At 42.2% G+C, this 22,781-nt stretch overlaps 1 protein-coding gene across 3 annotated transcripts in view; it reads left to right on the top strand.

Annotated features, from left to right (window-relative positions):
- The window catches only part of Spire1 (spire type actin nucleation factor 1), a 175,713-nt gene that overhangs the window by 99,549 nt on the left and 53,383 nt on the right, over positions 1–22,781 (top strand). For all 3 annotated transcript variants that reach the window (XM_048363613.1, XM_048363614.1, XM_048363615.1), the window contains 3 exons: positions 1,133–1,258; positions 18,267–18,344; positions 20,975–21,139. In XM_048363613.1, the coding sequence (XP_048219570.1) occupies positions 1,133–1,258; positions 18,267–18,344; positions 20,975–21,139 (369 nt within the window). The remainder of the gene's footprint in view (positions 1–1,132; positions 1,259–18,266; positions 18,345–20,974; positions 21,140–22,781) is intronic.

Raw genomic sequence — 22,781 nt, forward strand, 5'->3', positions numbered from 1 at the left:
GTTTTTTTTTTGTTGTTGTTGTTATTGTTTTTGCTCCCTTTTCAAAGATTAGGTCTACGGGTTCATTTCTAGGTCTTCAGTTCTATTCCATTGGTCTTCAGGCCTGTTCTTCTGCCAGTACCAAAGCTGCTTTTATTACTACATTTTTGTAATAGAGTTTGAAGTTGGGTATTGATATTCTTCCAGTACTGTTAATCCTGCTAAGGAATGAGAACATTGTATGTGTGCACGCACGTACTTCTCGCTGCTCATAGGCTTGAACTCTAGGCCTGGGCCCTGTCCCTGACCTCCTTTTACTCAAGGCACTTGAGCCACAGTGCCACTTCTGAGAACATCAATTTTGTAGAACTAAGGTTTATCTGTTGTGCTAAGTTAGAAGTCTTAAGTTTTATCTATTGTATTTAGATACATAATTATTGTTTAGCAGAAAGATAAAGTTATTCCTCTGGAGTAGTAAGAAGATGTCTGCATTCTAACAAGGTAAATAGCATGATGTTAAATTTCTTCTTTTACCCATAGTCATCTTGGGGAAATTATGGGCTTTATATAACCAAGAACATCAAGGCTGCAGCAGCAGCAGCAGCAGGCTCAGCACTCCGCACCCCCTCCTTCCTCCATTTCCTGTTACCCACTTCTAAGGTCAGCATGTTTTTCTGCCAAAATCCAACATATATTGAACTCTGTGACTGGACAAGTTACCTGACTTTTATTAACCTCATTTTTCTTTGTTATAACATGGGAGATGGTTCAGGGTTACATTGACTAGTAAGTGGTAATATACTGTTTTACATATGCCATGTCAAATATATACCTGGCATGCACAATAATTGGTACCTAAGTTGCTGTCAATATTCAGTAAATGATGGTTTTCCCTTTCTGCTCCTAGTCAAAACTTACATGTGTCTGTTCACGTTCACGTAAAAGCTAATTGTAGTCAGCCCACCCATGCTGCAAGGAATCTGTTAGCTGACCCTTTTCACTCATTATGTAGGCTTCACCAATGGTCTTGTGCTGGTTGCATTACACCTTGAATGATGGGAATTGCCTAGCTGATAGGAAAACAAAGGAATACTGGATGTATCTGTCCTTAAGGTATCAGAAAACCAAATAACCAAGTTCGTCTCTCCTGCAGATATGTGCTGCTCATCTCCCAACCGAGTCAGAGGCACCGAATCATTATCAGGCTGTGTGCCGTGCATTATTTGCAGAGACCATGGAGCTGCATACATTCCTGACCAAAATTAAGAGTGCAAAGGAGGTGAGTACAGCTGCTTTGATGTTTATTGGAATTGAGAAAGGTCAGTCTGAGATTGCAACATTGTTTGTTTATTATTTTAAAATACAATGGATCAAGATGCATTGTATTCACAAACTGACATGCTTTTGAAACCCCTTTGTACAATTTAAGATAATATTTAAAAATTGATATAGAAAATAAAATGCTTACTTCCATCCTTTTGAAATCCTGAAACCATTTAGAAAAGTAGTTAGTTGGGAGGTGGATACTTCTATGCAGGCTTTGGAAAAAGAATGTCTGAGCCAGAGAGAATAAAATTTAGTGTTGGAGGAGAAGAGGGATAATGAGAGAACGTGCACAAGTGTGCTCACAGATGGGGCTCACACATACAGGATGGAGAGAGGAGATACATGTCAAGTTAGGAATAAGATAAGAGGGAGATATAAAATAAGAAAAGACAGAATATTACAGAAATACCAAATACTAAGAACTTTTCTTTTCTTTTCTTTTTTTTTTTTGGTGGTACTAGAGTTTAAGGACTTTATTCTTTCTGTCCAGGTACTCTACCACTTGGGCCACATCCTCAGCCCTTTGTGGCTTAGGTTATTTTTAAGTATAGTTCTGTGCTTTTTAACCTAGGGTTGGTTGGCCATACAGGCGTGATTCTCACACCTATGCCTTGAGGTAGAATATATACAGATGTGAAACACCAAACCTAGATTATTGGTTGAGGTAAGATCTTGCTGACTTTTGCCCTAAATGGCCTGGTCCTCCTGTTCTCTGCCTACCCAGAGGCCGAGATTACTAGCCTGAGTCACAGCACCTGGACATAGCTAGAATAAGACTAGGAAGCTAGAGTTACTTCATAGCTCATGTGCAGGGATGACATGCACATTCATGAACATTCCATGCTTTTGTCCCTTGTTTCTCGCATGTGGATTCTGCAACTAATCTACATTTCAGGATCTCAGTTTCCCTGAGTGTGTCCTCCAACCCCAGGATGCCCCTCTCTCTAGCCCCTGGATCTGTTTTGCAGCCTCTTCTGTTCACTCCTTGACCACCTCGATTGGGCCAAACAAAAGTTCCTGGCGCTGCTCCGAGTGGCTGGGGAGGGGACTCCACCTGCCCAGTGTTAGATAAGAATAATAATACTGCCCCCCTTTGCCCTCCTCTCATCCCTCCCCCAAGAGCTGTTAATCAGCGGACTGCACAGGAGCCCAGAATATACACACCAAGTGACAGGAGACATGAAGTTGCAACACCTCAGTTCCCGGGCTGATGGCTTCTTTCTTAGTTTCCACGTCTCATTTTCACCTTTGTTGCCTATCCTACCCCAGATTGGGCACTGCTAAATTTCTCTAGTTTATTTAGGTTTAAAATTGGGGAGGGTAAGGTTCTGTGAAGCCATCAAAATCACTGCAGAAGACCAAACCTTTGTTGTATTCATTCAACAAGCTCTTCCTCGTTTTCATATCAGTCTTACCCCATAGGCAAAATGTGCACATATAAACATGTAAAGAGCATATCCTATAATATTTACTATGAGATTAGTTTATGCTATTTTATTTTATATTTTAAATTTGAGATCTTATAGGAAAGAAATTCAGTGTTAGAAATATATTAATCAAATTTCAGCATGCTACAGCCCTTTTTCTGAAAAAAATCCATGGATTTAAAAAATAGTTAAACCAACCCATAACTCAACATAAATATTACCATCAGATTAATATCAGTAGAATCTAAAAATAAGTTCTTTGTTTTATAATCTAGTGGTAGAGAATTTCTGAAAAGAATATTCTGTGTAGATGGGAGGGAAAGTTTCAGAGAGAGTGAGGGAAGGGGTGACATTATCCAAAAAGAAGTATACTCATTACTTGACTTACGTAACTCTAACCCCTCTGTACATTACCTTTAAAATAACTAATTTTTATTTTTGCCAGTCTTGGGGCTTGAACTCTGGGCCTGAGCACTGTCCTGGGCTTCTTTTTGCTAAAGGCTAGCACTCTACCACTTGAGCCACAGTGCCACTTCTGGCTTTTTCTGTTTATGTGGTGCTGACGAATCCAACCCAGGGCTTCATGCATGCAAAGCAAGCACTCCACTGCTAAGCCACCTTCCCAGCCCATAACTAAATATTTTTTGAAAGGTTCCTAATAGTCACAAAGAGGCAGTACAAGTAGTGAGCATTAAGAAACATTACATTCTGTTTATTGCAGCCAGAACTTTATAAGGCATATAAAAGATTTCTAATGTCCTAATTTCTGTTTTTGTATTATAATTTAACACTATGCTATTGTAGAATATCCAAACATTTTGATCTTTGAGCGGTCAGATGTCCAATATAATTAAGCTGACTTAGATTTCAGCAATGCAGGTTCTACAGGTGTGGACTGTCGTTTCTGATTATCTGATTACATGGTCTTTGAGCTCTTCTCAAGTGTGACTCCATCCTCGGTGCTTAATTAGTTTCTTGTTGGCATCTTAACCTCCTCTTGTAGATTATTTATTCACCCTTTCAATTGGCGTGTCCATTCACTTCCTTCATGTCTCAGCTAGAAAGTCACCTCCTTAGGCCACCCCTGGATGCCTTATTTATATGATTATATACACATACCTAGTGAGCCCTGGCGATTGTCTCACTGTATGAATGTTTAGACTGCTGTTTAATCATGATCAAGAAAATGTTGTATGTGGTATATGTACATAATGGAATTCTATGCTTCCAGCAGAAAGAATGATATCACTCCATTTGTAGGGAAATGGAAAGATTTGGAAAAAATTATACTAAGTGAAGTAAGCCAGACCCAAAGAAACATAGGCTGCATGATTTCCCTCATTTGTAGTAATTAGAATGTGCCTATAAATCTACAAGTAAACCCAGTGGTCTTTCTTTTGGTCTTGACCTCTGCCAGTAGAATGTAATCCAGCTGAGGGAAGAGGCCTTTCTCCTGATTCCTTAAACATTAGATGGGTGTTGACTCGATAGGGTGCTGGGGGGATCAGCTGTGGTAGTTGCAGTTGTCTGTCTTGTGTCTTTTGTGTTTATTGGGAGCAAGTATGCTCAGATGGTCCTTTGTACTCTGAATCACCTCTGGAATTCAGAGCCTGCTTTCTTTCTCACTTTGCCTGTCTGATCTATGTGGTGGCTTGACATCACTTTCTAGAGCCATTGTAGATCCTCCTGTTTTCCCTCTTTTCATGTAGTCTATCCTCCAATGTGATTTGCCTGTGTGAAGATCTTGTCAACACTTGTTCCTTGTAGTTACAAAGTTTAAAGCACTGAAATCAGTATAGCCTGGCCCCTCGGGCTGTCACCCACCATTCCCCACCAGCTCTGCTTGTCCTGCCTACACTCCTAACAAGATCCAGCCTTCCATCCCAGGAAGCTCCCCTTTCCCTCCCCTCTCTATGACAATGCCTACTTAATCCTGAAACCTAACTTTAGAGGGCCACTATTGTGAAATGCTTCTACAGCTATGAGTTAATTTTTTTCTTTGTGTTGGTTCATACAACACTGTCCTCTGGCTTCTCTCTGTCACTTATACTTTGCTAATTACACTTGTCTCCTCAGTGAACTTCTTCAAGAGCAAGGATCATTTTACATAGTCAGGAAATGTCTCATGTAGCACTCTTCTGGGCATGTTTCCCTTGCTGTTTCCTAAGCTCACATAACACTGGAGCCCTATCAGTGAGGTGGACTTTTTTGACCTAATACTTATCAAATTTTGAGTAGCTTGGTGAGTACAAGCCAGGAGACAGCACCCCAAGTCATGTACACCAGTTAACACCCAGTCTGCACACACAGCCCCATTCTGCTGTCCAGAGTGAGGTGCTGAATGGTAGGGTGTTTGTATTTAATGACGCTTGATTTTTGTTCATTTTGAAACAATTTCTGCTGGAGGACAATTTGTGTACTTGGGAGAAAGAGCCGGAGTCCTGTGTCGCTGTTGAAAGCCAGGCAGCTTTCATTCCCATTACCCGAGGACCACTTTTTCCCTGAGTCCTTCCTTCCTCAGTCTCTGCTTGCCCTTCATAACCTTGACAGGCTTGCCACTTAGACAGTAACCACTGCTTTGTATAAGTAGGGAACTCCAAACACAGTTGACCAAATGTCAGTAAAATAGCTGCCAGAGTGATTGATAGAAAGGGTTAGGATTCACCAGCAGAAACGGAGCTTGGGTAGGAGGTCTAGGTGTGAGCGAAGTGTCTATAAAGCTCCATATAGGAACAACAATGAATGAACTAGGAATTTTGGTGAAAGCTTTTGACAGACTGTCATAACTGTTTCTAGATATCTTCAGACACTGAAGTTTAGAACTAGGCCCAGTTGGCAAAATTTATTCATTTGTACAACAATTATTTGATGGTATGACAGATGCTACTACAATTAGTAATTGCCAACATTTATTTCTTGCACTATGCTGGATCCCATCCTAGGGCCTTTCTGCACTGAGTCCTCACAACAAAGCCGTGTGTTAAGTGCGGCTATTATTTCCTTTTTCTCCGGGAGTCCAGTGGTGAGTGAGGCGATTGTGGCCCCCGCCTCTCCCTAGGGATGACAGTCTAGGAAGAGCCGTCCCAGTTCGGTGTGGGAAGGCCGTGGTGAGTTCATTCAGGGCACTGATGCTGGCACAAGGGGCTGACACCGCATCCTGTGCTGGGACATGATGCTGCAGAAGAAAATGGGGGAAGCAAGCAGCCCATGGGAAGACCAGGACATGGGTGGACAAGGAAGTAGGTGGGTGGTGCAGGAGCAGGATAGAAGGGCAAGAGGCAGAGCTGTCAGTAGGACCATCCCAGGAGATGCTACAAAGGTAAGCCAGGCATCTAATGGGGAGGCCATAAAGTCTAGTTTCCTTTTGCTCTTGCTGCTGTTGTTGTTTTTTGTGTGTGCACATTTGTGTATGCTGATACTGGGGCTTGGACTCAGGACCTTGGTGCTATTCCTGGACTTTTTGTTTTGTTTTGTTTTTTCTCAAGGCTACTGCTCTACCACTTGATTCACATCTCACTTCTGGCCTTTTGAAATGATTAATTGGAGATGAGTCCCATGAACTTGGAGATGAGACTGTGGCTTAGTGGTAGAGTGTTTGCCTAGCATGCATGAAGCCCTGGGTTTGATTCCTCAATACCACATACACAGAAAAGACTGAATGTGGTGCTGTGCCTCAAGTAATAGAGTGCTATCCTTGAGCAAAAGAAGCTGGCCTTGAGCCATGGTCCTCTGATCTCAGCCTCCTGAGTATCCAGGATAACAGGTGTGATCCACAAGCAAATCTAGTTTTGTGATTACTGACACTCTGAATGCTTTTTGTGTGTGTGTGTGCCAGTCCTGACGCTTGAACTCAGGCCCTGTACTGCTAAGCCACATTCCCAGCCCTCTGAATGCTTTTTTAGGCATGAAACAAGTCTCTGTGTGCCAGGGCTCGCAGAACTCTGTCCACTGAGTACTACTTTCCCTCATTCGTTTAGCATGTGTCACTGAACACCCATGAGCATATGCACATCGCTGACCCTCTCTTTCAAGGACCAGTAGAGCCCTCCGAGAGAAGAAGGAATGTAGCAGATACAATGGCCTTGAAGTCTAGGGATGATATTCTCTCTGGAAATACGTATGACTACATAGAAAATAGTTCAGTTACAGATGCAGTCAGTGTCTTCCACAATCTGCAAGATACAAGTTCAGTCTTCTACAAATGGAATTCCTTTGTTTTAAAGATAGTTTTGCTTTAAAGTAGAAACATTAATGAATCTGTAACTGTCTGTGGATTTAGCCAGAGGAAGGTAGGAAGAGAAGTGAGCTGCTACCGTCAGCCCTGTCACATAAGGGCCAGTGCTAGGAGACCTGACTTGCCAAGGGGCTGATTGAGACTGATAGGAAGCTAGGCATGTCTGTGTGATCAAGAAGAGGAAAAAGTTACTGCTTCCTTTTTTCTCTGGGTTTTCTTCTGTGTTTGTTTAAACTTCTACAAGTTAGATGAATAGCCAGAACTTGAACTAATGTTTGTTAACCTTTGATACACACACATACACACACACACACACACACACACACATACACACATTAGTGCCCAGTACTGAGGTTTCAACTCACTGCCTCAAGCTCTCACTTGAGTGCCCTCTACCACTTGTCACACTTCTGCTTTTTACTGGTTAATCGGAGATAGGTCTCATGGATTTTGTCTACCCAGGCTGGCGTCTGACTGCGATCCTCAGACCTCAGCCCCCTGAGTAGCTAAGATTATAGTTATGAGCCACCAGTGCTTGGCTTACAAAGATGATTTTTAGATTTTTTATATTAACTTTTTGTCCTTATAATTTCATATCCCATTTCTATTTGATTAGCAATCCAACAAGCCATTATAATCCTGATTTTTTTATTCTTAGTGCTACCTTTTTTACTTTAATGTGTAACTATACACAATTCTGGTTGACTATAAAGAAAATGTTAATAAGGATATGTGGGGGTTCTTTTTAATAGTGAGGTTTGAACTTGTTATCTAGGCATGCTGCCTCTTGAACCATGCCTCCGGCCCATACTGGTTATTTAGGAGATGGGCTCTGGCTTTCTGCCTGGGCACATACCTGGGTTGTGATCTGTCTGTTTTAGATTTCATCTTATAGCTAAGATGATATGTGGGCACTACTGTGCCCAGCTTTCAGTTGAGGAGTCTCATGAACTTTTATGCTCAGGCTGTTCTTGAACCACGATCCTCTTAATCTTAGCTTCCTAGGTATGAGTCACAGGTATATAGCTTGTAGTTTTGAAGTATTGATTCAACTATTTTGGCTTTAAATTTAAAACTTGGAAAGTATTCTGGGCACCAGTGGCTCATACTCATAATTCTAGCCACATAAGAGGCTGAGATCTGAAAATCATGATTTGAAGCCAGCCTGGGCAGGAAAATCCATGAGACTCTTAACACCAATTAACCTCCCACCTCCGCCAAGCCAGAAATGGATCTGTGACTTAATGAGCACAGAAGCTCAGGGAACAGCACCCAGGACCTGAATTCAAGCCTCTGGACCAGCTGTCTTGTAGTGTAGGTTACACATGAACTTAGATACCTGTTTGTGACAGGCCTTCTGCTTGAATAGACTCAGCAAGATGAAGCCACAGACATCCATGTTACTCACATTGAAGTGTGTTTTTTCATCAGCTTCTCAGAGTGCTTACCTGCCCTCTACTCATGTCCATTTCCAACATCTTCAACAATGCAACTGTGGCATTTAAGCTGCCTAGGCATTTCTCCCTAGATCTAAAACAGGCTGTATCCCTCCATGTGTTGAACATATCACCTTCTGATGGGAGGAATCTACCACCAAATGTCTGTGTGCATGGTTGCCACTTTTTCGTTTTAATTAGATCGTCATCAGGATAATCTTCAGAATTCTTGTTTTTCTTTACTGTTTCTTTTTTGAGCTGTTTTGTTGTGGATGTTGGTGTTATACGCACCTGGCTCAGTTTACCCAACAACAATTACATCTCCTGTCTGCTCTGTGTCATTGTTCTTGTCACCACTGAAGATATCCACACACAACTTTAAATGGTTAACAATATGGAGAAAAGTACTGATCTTAAAAACACCTGTGAAATTTAATCATAACAGGAGCTCTTGTATAGAAGCTGACATTGAATCTATGTAAGTGAATGAAAAATACTCTGAGCATTTGACATATGGTCCTTGTGGTTCACAGCATAGATATTACTTCTTTTATGCCAAGAACTGGAAATGTTGGCACGAGGGGTTCTAATTGCTGGCTTGAGAGTCGCTATGTGAGAGGTGTGGTTAATTGCCATGTGGGTCCCAATTAGAGTTTCTCAGCAGATTCCAAGCACAGGTTGGCGCCTGTAGCTACATATGTGCAAGTGAAAGTCAGAATTTCATTCAGAAGTTAAAAGAGACTTGGTATAATTGACATACCATGCCTCTGAAACAAGAGCCATCTTTAATTTAGGTTAACAGAACTCATTTGTCTTTTCTGTTCAGTAGAAAGTGAGGTTTTTAGCCACATGCTTGATTTTTTTTTTTTTTTTTATTTCATGAAAGCAAAATGTTTCAATGGGGGCTGGGGATATGGCCTAGTGGCAAGAGTGTCTGCCTCATATACATGAGGCCCTGGGTTCGATTCCCCAGCACCACATATACAGAAAATGGCCAGAAGTGGCGCTGTGGCTCAAGTGGCAGAGTGCTAGCCTTGAGCAAAAAGAAGCCAGGGACAGTGCTCAGGCCCTGAGTCCAAGCCCAGGACTGGCCAAAAAAAAAAAAAAAAGTTTCAATGGTGCAGTAAGTGTTCACAATCAAATCCTAATAGAGGTTCACTGTCTTATGATACCTATTATCTACTAAATGCTTAGCATGACCTGGGTTGCCGCATTTCCTCTGTACTATTTTATGTAAAATTAGTAAGATGGCTATTGCCATCCACATTTTATGGATGAGTAAATTAGTTAGGATCATACAACTGTGGAATGTCTGATCTACCACGTGTTCCTTTGTTGAGAATAATAAAGATTCATGATATTTTGGACCATTTATTTAAGCTTTTTTCCATATTATGAAGAATGGGCCAATTTTCTTAGTAGTGGGAGGTTAGGGCATTGATCCCAGCACAGATATAGCTACTGACCATAAAGTCCTTTATTTAATCAGGGATGTGTCAGATAACAGTAGAAATGAAGGTGAAAGGACGAGGATACATCAAGCAGCAGGCTTTTTTTCACTGTTGTTTTTTCCCTTTTTTATTGTTAATATAAAGGTGATGTACAAAGGGGTTAACTGTTTTATAAGTCAGGTAATGAGTACATTTCTTTTTGGAGTGTCACCCCTTCCTTTACTCTCTTCTGGTACAGCAGGCTTTTTAGCTAGTGCTTGGATAACATATTAATTCCTGACTTTCAGCTGTAATTCTGACTTCCATTGGCATGGGGAGGGTAAGAGAAGAGTTTGTTGGTTCACATAGTTGCGAAGTCTGTGAGGACAGTAAGGTTTACACTCAGCTATTGTTAGGACAGGCTCTCCTACCCCAGGACAAACAGGTTCCAACTCAGTTCACAGCCCTAATCTTTGACCTCTCGTTCAGCAACTCCAGCAGAAAGGCAAACAGGTCATAGAAGTTTGGAAATAACCAATTTGGGAACCAGTCCCAGTGCAGTCACAGGAGCTGGGGAGATGGGTGACCTAACTGGTCCTCGCCCTTGTGAGTTGGAGGTCCTGCCTGTTAGATTAACTCTACCCAAGCTGCACCAGATGCACTCCAAAGGAATGAGGGTCTCCCTTATTTTTGGTGTCACTATTGGGCTTGAACTTGATGCCTGGGTACTATTCGGTGGCTTTTTCCATTCAAGGCTGGCATTCTACCACTTGAGCCACACCTCCACTTCTGGCTTCTTGTTGGCTAATTGGAGATAAAAATCTCTTGGACTTTTCTCCCTTGGCTGGCTTTGAACTGGAATCTTCAGATCTCAGCTTCCTGAATAGCTAGGATTACACTGGCACTGGGCTTGAATAATGGTTATCAAGAAGAGCATGGAGGAAGGAGAAAGATGGCGCCGGAAGAATAGGGAGGCACCCCGACTCGCACCAACTAAATAGTGAGCTGGGAACTCCAACACCCAACACCCCATCACGAACCCAGCAAAACCAGCATCCAGAAGCAGTGGAGAAAATCAGGAAAACAAAAAGGAGCAAAAAAGAAGAACCGAAAACCTACACGGAGCTGGAGATTCTCTGGGGCACCCTCCCCCCACCAGCCGACCCTGGCCCAAACAGGGTCAGGCTGGGAAAGGGGAACCCGGCGATCGGCAGACAGGCTGCCAGGAGCGCAGAATTCATATAGCGGGAGACCCCACGGACACAAGGCAGGGTGCAGACGAAGACACAACACCGACAGCGACGAGAAGTTCGGGTCCACACCGGGTTCGGACAAGGGAACCCAGCACGGCAGAAAGGGGGAACCGGGGAAGCCACCACGACACTTCGCCAACCCCTGAAGGGCCAACGGCTGCGCAGGACACACACACAAAGCAGCAACAGTGAGTCCCCCATTATCCCCTCCCCCAACGGGAGACCAGCTATCAGAGACCCAAGCCCGACAAAGAAGCTAAATCTCCCTCCCTCCCCCTCCCCACCCCCGAGGGAACAAAGAACCCCCAAATCAGGCGGGAAGCTCCCATCAGGCGCTGGGAAGTCAGTTTAGCAGGGGAAGGGCGGAGCAGCCCCAAGTTCCTGAACTGGCAGAACCGGCCCCGTCCCCTTCCCAATAGGGGCCGGGAGACGGCCGGCTGTGCAAGCCCCACCCGAGGTGCCTGGACCTCGCAGACTCTTACAACTAAAATCACAGGCACTGGTGGGCAATACCAGCCCAGCAGGGTCACCTGAGCCTGATCACGTCCCCCCCCCTCGCAGTGGAGGCGAGGTCTGAGGGTGCCAAGCCACACCCGGACAGTCGATCCCACTGGGCCCCACACATACCGCCTCCTCCAACGGACTCACGGGAGGGCGCAAGCACAACCCAACAACCCAGGGCTCTCTCTGGGAGGCATATCCCCGCCAAAGTGCCTGTTGTAGCGGACGCACAGTGCACAGGAGGGCGGGGCCCCCGGCGACAGCACCCGCTCTGGTAGGCGTACCCTGCACTGGTGGGCGAGGCCACAGCGGCAGCACCTGCTGCCGTAGACACGCCTACACAGGAGGGAGGAAAGAGCTACAAACCAAACCTGAGAAGCCATCCACGGATCTCCAGATGCGCAAATCACAAAGAAACATAACTCATTTCATGAAAGGGCAAGCCAACTCACCAGCTCCAAAAAGCAGCACGACTGAAGAGGAGATGGAGACTAAAAAAGCAAATGAGGCCATGTTAACAGGAATGATCGAAAGCGTCAGAAATGAAATCAGAAAACAATTCCAGGAGTTTAGAGCGGAAATCTGGAAGGACACCCAGGAAGCCAAGAAAGAAATGGAAGCAAAAATGGATACAATGCAAGCCTGGTTTAAAGAAATGGAAGCAAAAATGGATACAATGCAAGCCTCCTTTAAAGAAGACCTTAACATCCTGAGAATTGAAATGCATGAAAAAATAGATTTAAAATACAACTCTTTAAAGGAAGAAATTTCCACGATCAGAGCTGATCTGACAACCATAAATAGCTCTCTGACATCCATAAACTCTGCAATTGAATCCACAGCACAAAGAATTGACCATATGGAATCGAGAATCTCTTGCCTGGACAATGAAGGAGCCGACAACAACCAGAAAATGATCACACTCCAAAAAACGGTGAAGCTTCAGGGCAGACTAATCCAGGAACTAATGGACAAAGAGATATAATCTGCGCATAATTGGAATAGAAGGAGCCGAATACCAGAGCAGAGGGCTTAATCATGTTCTCAATAAAGGAGAAAAAACACCCTTATCCTTGATCTCTTTAAATATAAATGGCTTAAACTCCCCGATAAAGAGGAGTAGACTGGCAGAATGGATTCACAAACAAAAAGTTGACATCTGCTGTCTACAAGAGACCCACCTTACAGCAAGAGACAAAAACAGGCTTCGAATGAAAGGATGGAGCAAGATCTACCAAGCAAATGCACCCACCAAAACGGCAGGTGTAGCCATTCTGATCTCAGACAAGCTGGACTTCTCATTAAAGTCCACTCAAAAAGACAAAGAAGGACACTACATATTAATACAAGGAAAAATCCAGAATCAAGAAATCACGGTGATAAATGCATACTCACCGAACAAAAGAGGCCCTACATATATCAAGCAAATTCTCACAGAATTACAGAGCAAGATATATGCAAACACAATCATAGTGGGTGACTTTAATACTCCTCTCTCTCCAAGAGACAGATCCAACACCCAGAGGATTAGTAAGGGAGCTGAGGACCTAAATAACACCATTTCCCAAATGGATCTAACAGACCTATATAGAACCTTTCACCCTACAGAGACCCAATACACCTTCTTTTCAGCAGCCCATGGATCATAGTCCAAAATAGACCACGTCATAGCCCACACAAAGAACCTCAGCAAATACAAAAGTATTGACGTCATCCCATGTATTATATCTGATCACAGTGGATTAAAGGTAACCCTCAACAACAAAGGATACCACAGAGGCTATACACATTCTTGGAGGCTCATGGGTAGGCAGAATCAATATAGTGAAAATGGCCATATTGCCCAAATTGTTATACAAATTCAATGCAATACCTATCAAAATCCCAACCACATTTTTCACTGAAATAGAGAAACCAATCCATAAAATCATATGGAACAGCAAAAAACCTAGAATAGCCAAAGCAATTCCAGGCAAAAAAAAAATAGTGCAGGAGGTATCACAATACCAGACTTCAAGCTCTACTACAAGGCCATCATAACAAAAACAGCATGGTATTGGTATAAAAACAGATCGGAAGACCAGTGGATTAGAATTGAAGACCCAGAAATAAAACCGCACTCTTACAGCCAACTGATATTCGACAAAGGAGCTAAAGACATACAATGGAATAAACATAGCCTCTTCAACCACTGGTGCTGGGAGAACTGGGCAGCCATATGCAGAAAACTCAAAGTAGACCCAAGTCTATCACCATGCACCAAGATCAACTCAAAATGGATCAAGGACCTCAACATCAGACCTGAATCCTTGAATCTACTGAAGGACAGAGTAGGAAAGACGCTAGAACTTATAGGCACAGGAAGGAACTTCCTGAATAGAGTCCCAGGGACACAACAAATAGGGGAAAGACTCAACAAATGGGACTACTACAAATTAAAAAGTTTCTGCACAGCTAAGGTCATAGCCACTAAAATAGAAAGACAGCCAACGATATGGGAAAGGATATTTACCAGCACAGCAACAGACAAAGGCCTGATATCGGTCATCTACAGAGAACTCAAAAAACTAAGCCCCTCCAAGCCCAATAAGCCTATTAGGAAATGGGCAAAAGAGCTAAAGAGAGACTTCACAAGAGAAGATATAAAAATGGCAAAGAAACACCTGAGGAAATGCTCAACATCCCTGCTAGTAAAGGAAATGCAAATAAAAACAACCCTGAGATACCACCTCACCCCAGTTAGAATGGCCTATACTCTGAACTCAGGCAACAACAAATGCTGGAGGGGCTGTGGGGAAAGAGGAACCCTTCTCCATTGTTGGTGGGAGTGCAAATTAGTACAACCACTTGGGAGAACAGTATGGAGGTTTCTCAAAAAGCTCAATATAGACCTACCCTATGACCCAGCCATACCACTCCTAGGCATCTATCCTACACAGCAAAACCTAAGATATCAAAAAGACATTTGTACTTCCATGTTTATCGCGGCACAATTCACAATAGCCAAAATACGGAAACAACCCAGATGCCCCTCCACAGACGAATGGATCCAAAAAATATGGTACTTATACACAATGGAATACTACATAGCAATTAGGAATGGTGAAATATTGTTATTCGCAGGGAAATGGTCAGAACTCGAACAAATAATGTTGAGTGAGACAAGCCTAGAACACAGAAAACAAAGGGGCATGATCTCCCTGATATATGACTATTAACAAAGAGAGACAGTAGAGACCAAGTCTGTGAATACTGTATATGTTCTTGATACATTGTATATTGCATGTGTGTCTACCTGACCTAGACAAGGGATGGAAAAACAGGTCGTAAGATATCACAAGAAATGTACACACTGCCCTACTATGTAACTGCACCCTCTTTGCACAACACCTTGTAAAAAAAATTATGTTCAATTAATAAAAAAAATAATTAAAAAAAAAAAAAGAAGAGCATGGAGGATTTCCATGCTGACCTCTGAGGGGTATGTAACTTCTACCTCTAAAGCTCATTTGATTTTGGCTAATATAGCTGCATATTTCTGTTACGGTGTTTGTTTTTTTTTTTTTTTTTTAATTGCCTCATGGTGTGAATTGAGTTAACCCAGGAAGTAGAAAAAACTTAAGAGAATGGAAGAATGCTCAGGGTGCACCGTGGGGCGCAGACAGCAGGATCAGGGAGAAACTTTGGGTTTATGGAGAACGAAGTGGAGACCAGAGAAATCCTAAAGAGAAGCCAGGGGCTGTGACTTGAATGGCTGGGGCCTGCAGGAGAGCCATGGCCCTGGCTTCCAGCCTTTGCTGAGAGCTTCCCGGGGAGGGATGAAGCAGTGAGCATTGGGGAGACCTCCCAGCAGCTAGTGCAGCCTACTAAGGCTTCTGTCGCTGTGTGTGTGTGTGTGTGTGTGTGTGTGTGTGTGTGTGTGTGCGCGCGCGTGTGCGTGTGTGCGTGTGCATGCATGCTCCAGCAATGGGGCTTGAACTCAGGTCCTAGGTGCTGTCCCTAAGCTTTTTTGCTCAAGGCTGCCCCTCTACAAGTTAAGCTACAGCTTCACTTTGTGTAGTTAATTGGAAATAAGAATTACAGGTACTTTTCCTGACTAGTCTGGCTTTGACCCATGATCCTCAGATCCCAGCCATCTGAGCAGTGAGGACTACAGTCATGACATTGCATTGCCGTGTCTTTGAGTTAAACTGACTCCAGGAAACTTGCAATGTATACCTGTTGTTTTAAATGCTCTCTGTTTTTGTTTTTTGTTTTTTGTTGTTGTTGTTGTTTTTTTTTTTTTTTTTTTTTTTTTGCCAGTCCTGGGGCTTGAATTCAGGGCCTGAGCACTGTCCCTGGCTTCTTTTTGCTCAAGGGTAGCACTCTACCACTTGAGCCACAGCGCCACTTCTGGCCATTTTCTATATATGTGGTGCTGGGGAATCGAACCCAGGGCTTCATGTATACGAAGGAAGCACTCTTGCCACTCCCTCCACTAGGCCATATTCCCAGCCCCTTTAAATGCTCTCTAACATATCCTTGTACTCGTTGGCCCAGGTCCCTCAGTTTGAGGGCTGTAAGGAAGAAGAGTGAGAAATGGACCAAATGGGGAAGAAACTGGAGCAGAAAGAACAATTGAGAGACTGTAGTCTTCTTCCTGCCAGATTTTGCCCCATCATCTGCTCTGTTTCCTCTGCCTTTCCTTCTCTTCTCATCCTTAAACTTAGTCCCATTCTGAAGATCATTATTGTTCTTTTTCTCAGTACATAACAACATACGCTTACCAAGATTAAGGATGCTTTCAGATTCTTTTTCAGATTGTTTTCAGTTTGTTTTGAGACAAGATCTCACTGTGTAGCCCAGCCTAGCCTCAACTTTGACATCCTCCTACCTCCACCTCCAGGGTTGCATTATCTTTTGCTTTATGGGTTATTGAGTAAATAGTGCTTCCTACAGGATCAGCCTTCACAGGACAGAGAGGAGTGGCAAATATCTTACTACATCATCTCAAAGAGAAACTTGACTTTCCTTTTTAAAATTTTGTTATTATTATAAATGTGGTATACATAGGAGTTACAGTAATGTCAAGTAATAAGTCCATTTTTTTTGGACAGTGTCACGCCTTCCCTCGCTCTCACCCCATTTTTCCCTCCCATCCTCGCCCACAAGTTACATAGTTAATTTTCAACATAGTACCTAGTGAGTGAGTTCCACTGCTGCATTTGTTTACCCTTTGCCCCCCACTTCTGTACCTCCCTTACCCTCCCAGTGACAAAAAAAAAATGAACAAACAAGACAAAAAGAAAAGAACAGCAACAAAGAAAAAAACCTCTTGTTTCCATTTCCTGGAGTTCATGTTGATCAATATGATATTATATGACCAGATGCACATGGGCATTGTGCCTTTGTGTTCCTCTCCTGAGAATATACTCCTTTGTTCTTACTACATATGAATGTCTAGAATCCTGTGTAATTTACCATGTTCCAGTGTTGAGTTTTCCTTTTGAAATAATTATGAAAATACATTCTGAAATAACCAGAAAAATGCTGCATTATTTATACTACATGTTCTTTAAATTGTCAGAGCAATGTCATTTTATTTTCTACAGTAACACTATATTATTGTATAGAAAAATGTAGGTGGTGTGATACTCATTTTGCAGAGGGTTGGTACATTTGGAAGCTAAAAATAAATGGTTTAGAAATGTTTCATTTATATTCTCATAAGCAACCTAGGTTTCATATACTACATTTAGACTAAAGGGAAAGAGGCAGAAAACATCTCAGCAAAAAGTGAAATATATTGGGGTTGAATTTATATTAGTAGGAATGATGTGAAACAAAATCTATTTAATATGTGAATATATGCTTCAACCGTCAAGAATTTTGCTAAGTTGCAAATGTAGGATTGATGCAATTTAAGATGTGTTAATCCATTGAAATTTGTAAATAGAAATATATATATATATACATACACACGTATTCATACACACACACATATATGTCTATATGTATATATCAAAGGCCAGAAACTGCCAAAGTTTGCACTAGCTTCAGAAGATGGAATTTGGCTTCATGCTTTGAAAGAGGCCCCAGGTCAGTATGAGTTCCCATGATGGTGGGGAGGGAAGAGGAGGGGAGGGAATTTTGTAATAGAAGGTTATAAGGGGAGGCTTCTTGGAGGAACTGGAGAGTTCTCTAGTCCTGATGTCTGCAGGAAGGGAGGTAGCAAGTAGAGAGTGCCTATGGGCTATGAGGTGAGAGAGTCCAGGACAGATAGGGCTGAAGTAAGGGGGTTGCCATAAAGATGAAAATACCTTCAGTTAAAAAAAAGTGAAACAAAAATATCCATGAGACTTAATATCAGATTGAGTGTGTTAGAAGTTGAGGGAGAAGAAACAACCTTCAGCCTCTATAGCTTTAGAAGCTGAGTTAATGCTGTGACTAGATGCTTCACAAGGGAGACAGTGGTCCACCTTACACACACACACACACACACACACACACACACACACACACACACGCAACCATTAAAATGAAACCATTTTAATGGACTTCAGAATTGGGAGAATACACTCTGTATTATCTTCTCAGTGATGCTACTCTTATATGTATTTTATCTGAACATGTCTGTGAGGAGTATTAATTGAGACATAATGCAATTTTCATGTCTATTTTCTTTGTTTTTTAACTGGTAGAATCTTAAGAAGATTCAGGAAATGGAAAAAAGTGATGAATGTGGCACAGACCTGGAGGAGCTACAGCATGCCGATTGGGTAAGGGTGGTATGCTTCATGTCAGGTTAAAGTAAATGCTGTTACAAAGCAGGGCTAGATATGTGGTTCGGTGGTAGAGCACCTGCCTCGCAGGACCAGCATTCCAAGTTCCCACCTCAGTATTGACTACGTGTGTGCGTGTGCGCAGGCGCGCGTGTTTACACATATAAATCAGTATTAAAATGCTGGGTATGTTGAGGACTATAGTAAAAATTTTTACTCAATAAATTTGCATTTTGATTCTTATAAATTCTGAGTAAATCATTGTAAAATATTTTCTTATTTTCTTAGAACCACCCAGTGTGTCTGGGAATTTTGGTATGACTTTTTAGCCAGGCACAGGTGGCTCACCCGTAATCCTAACTACTCAGGAGACTGAGATCTGAGGATCGTGGTTTGAAGCCAACTTGGGTAGGAAACTCCGTGAAACTCTCATATCCAGTTAACCAACAAAGAGCCAGAAGTGGAGCTGTGGCTCAAGTGATAGAGTGCCAACCTTAGCAATAAAACTAAAGAATAGCACCTAGGCCCTGAGCTCAAGCCTTAGTACTAGCACACAAAATATACTGATATTTCTAATTAACCTATTAATATTTTAGGCTGGACACAGTGGCTCACACTTGTAATCCCAGCTCCTCAGGAGGTGAGGATTAGGAAAATTGTGGTTCTAGCCTGGCTAAATAAAAAGTTCAATCCTACCTCACCAAATAAGATGGGCATAGTGGTAGATGCTGGGATCCACTATAACCACTATGCCTGTAATCCCAGTTACATGGGAGGCATAGATAGACATAATTCAAGTCCTGGTAAAAAGTGTAAGCCCCTATCTGAAAAAAATAACTAAAGGAAAAGGTCTTGAGGTGTTAGTGAAATGATAAAGCACTCACTGTAATAGGCCTTGAGTTCAACCCTAGTACACACCTATGTTGCTCTACCCCTGAGCTATACCTCTAGCTCATTCAGTGTAGACAATTCTTATGAAGTTGCTTTTATAATAAATACATTTAGGTACATTAATTTGGATGAGCTATAGCATTTTAATCAAATACTGTATTGACTGACTTTTCATAGAATGAACTAATGTCACTAGTCAGGGGAACAAAAGGGATAAAATAAGAATATACACATTTGATATATGTTATATCTAGAATTTTTTCCCTCTAGATAAACATACTTGTCACAGATGACATTAAGAATGATAATTTCTCTGGTAAAGAAGTAGTAATGGGGGAAATGGCACTGTGGCTCAGCTGGTAGAGCACTAGCTTTGAGCTGAAGAGCTCTGGGACAGCGCTTAAGCCCAAGTTCAAGCCCTATGACCAAAAAAAAAAAAAAAAAGTAGTAATAGGCTATGGTGTTCTATTAGTTCAGAAAATTCCAAACATTCACTTTTTTTTAGAATTCTTAGAATTAGGTCAGTAAGGCACGTATTATTTATAAATAAGAAAACTATGGGGGCTGGGAATGTGGCTATCAGTAGAGTGCTTGCCTAGCATGCTTGAAGCCCTGGGTTTGATTCCTCAGCACCACATAAACAGAAAAAGCCAGAAGTGATGCTGTGGCTCAAGAGGTAGAGTGCTAGCCTTGAGCCAAGAGAAGCCAGGGATAGTGCTCAGGCCCTGAGTCCAAGCTCCAGGACTGGCAAAAAACAAAAAACCAAAACCCTGAGATTAAATAATTTATACAAAGATAACATAAGAATTGTTACTTTGAGCCTTTTCTATATATAGATCAACTATGACCTCCCCAGCTAGTTATACAGTACTGTTTCCTTTTATTGATAAGGAAACTGGAGCTAGTAGAAAAGCTAGTAGGCAATTGTGTTGGGCAGCTGTGGTCACAGTGAAGCTGTGAAGCTAACACTCGACAGTCCTGGAGCACAGAGTACGGGTGAGCCTGGGTCATGGGTCTGCAGAGCAGCTCCACAGCTGCGGCAGTCTTGCCCGGGAAGCAAGGCCAATCCAGGCTTGTTCTCACAGTAGAAGGAAACATGACAGACAAGCCTGACATCCATATCCTTTTGAAACCCTTGGTCTCATCACACCCACTCCTGTTCCAGTGGCCAAGCAAATTATATAGCCAAACCCAGAGTCAGGCTGTGGGAAATGAGTCCAGTCACAAAGCAAGGCAGAAACCCAGGGAGATATGTCTTAATGCAACCGAGACAGTGATGGAGCTGGGCTGTAAATTCAGACCCCTCCGCTTTTAGAACCCATGAATTCTTGACTTTCCACCCATATTTTCACAGCCTAACATGTAATTTTTTGGGGGGTGAGGAGTTGGTCATGGGGCTGGGCACTGTCCCTGAGCTCTTCAGCTCAAGGTTAACACTCTACCACTTAAACCACAGCACCACTTCTGGTTTTCTGGTGGTTCCTAGGAGATAAGAGTCTCACAGACTTTCCTGTCCAGACTGGCTTTGAACTTTGAGCCTCAGATCTTAGCCTTCTGAGTAGCTAGGATTACAGGTGTAAGCCACCAGTGCCCAGCCTAACATGTAATTTCTAAAGAAGTTTTTCTTTGGTTTACTCCATATTTTATGATCCATGCTCTTTATTCTGATGACTGTAGCTGTTCAGAGAAAATGGACAAATTTACTTGCTGCTATCTCTTCACCTTGGTCTCTTTAGGCCCGATTCTGGGTGCAGGTGATGAGAGATTTGCGAAATGGAGTAAAGCTTAAGAAGGTCCAACAGCGGCAGTACAACCCCCTGCCCATTGAGTACCAGCTCACGCCCTATGAAATGCTAATGGATGACATTCGGTGCAAAAGATATACCTTGAGGAAAGTGATGGTAAGAAGCAAGGAAAACTCATGGTCATTCTGTAATTTTACTTGTGGAAAATGGTCTTCCCAGTGATTTCTTCCTATGAAAATAATAATCATTGTTTCAAACATGTAATCCCACAACATGTTAGAATATAGTCCTCAGTTTTTTCCTCTGTGCATTAGAACAAAATGGGCTAGCTTTTAACCAGTTGTTTTTGTTTAACATATTGTCAATATTTTTCCCACATCATTATGCTCAGTGTTATCAGTTCTTAGTTGCTTAGCATTATTCATTTTTCTTAGCAGACATATACAAAGTAATGAGTTTCATCATGTCATTTTCATATATAATGTACTTTGATCACGTTCGTCTGTCCTGTTACCCTCTCTGTCCTTCATTTTCCCACCAGTCCCACTCCTCTCCCACATGGTCCCCTTCTACTTTTAAAACTCTATACTCCACATATGAGAGAAAACATACACTTGGTGTTTTCTTTCTTTTTTTGCACTGCAAGTCTGACTTGTTTTGCTTGTTAACATGATGATCTCGAATTCCATCCATTTTCCTGCAAATGACATTATTTCATTCTTCATAATTAAATAAAACTCCATTCTGTAACCGTACCACGTTTTCTTGGTCCAGGCACTTGTTGTTGAGCACCTAGGCTGGTCCTATGATTTGGCTGTTGTAAACAGTGCTGCCATAAACGTGGGTGTGCGTTGCCTGTGTTGTATGTTGATTCAGACTTGAGTCTATGTATTCCGGGGAGTGGTAGAGCAGGATTCTAAGGTAGCTCTATTTTTAGTTTTTTGAGGAACCTCTGTACTGATTTCCACAGTGGTTGTGCTGACTTATATTCCTATCAACATTGTGTGAAGATTTCTCTCCCCACCCACCTGTCCTAACCGGCATTTGTTGTTTGTTTTCTTTTTTTTTTTTTTTTTTTTTTTTTTTTTATTATCAATTGAACATAAATTTTTTTTTTTTTACAAGGTGCTGTGCAAAGAGGGTGCAGTTACATAGTAGGGCATTGTGTACATTTCTTGTGATATCTTACAACCTGTTTTCCCATCCCTTGTCTAGGTCAGGTAGACCCATATGCAGTATACAATGTATCAAGCACATATACAGTGTTCACAGACTTGGTCTCTACTGTCTCTCCATCTCCCTTTGTTAACAGTCATATATCAGGGAGATCATGCCCCTTTGTTTTCTGTGTTCTAGGCTTGTCTCACTCAACATTATTTGTTCGAGTTCTGACCATTTCCCTGCAAATAACAATATTTCACCATTCCTAATCGCTATGTAGTATTCCATTGTGTATAAGTACCATATTTTTTGGATCCATTCATCTGTGGAGGGGCATCTGGGTTGTTTCCAAATTTTGGCTATTGTGAATTGTGCTGCGATAAACATGGAAGTACAAATGTTCTTTTGATATCTTGGGTTTTGCTGTTTAGGATAGATGCCTAGGAGTGGTATGGCTGGGTCATAGGGTAGGTCTATATTGAGCTTTTTGAGAAACCTCCATACTGTTCTCCAAAGTGGCTGTACTAATTTGCACTCCCACCAACAATGGAGAAGGGTTCCTCTTTCCCCACAGCCCCTCCAGCATTTGTTGTTTCCTGAGTTCAGAGTATAGGCCATTCTAACTGGGGTGAGGTGG

Source organism: Perognathus longimembris, chromosome 15, assembly GCF_023159225.1.
Source record: "Perognathus longimembris pacificus isolate PPM17 chromosome 15, ASM2315922v1, whole genome shotgun sequence".
In the NCBI taxonomy this organism is placed as follows: domain Eukaryota; kingdom Metazoa; phylum Chordata; class Mammalia; order Rodentia; family Heteromyidae; genus Perognathus; species Perognathus longimembris.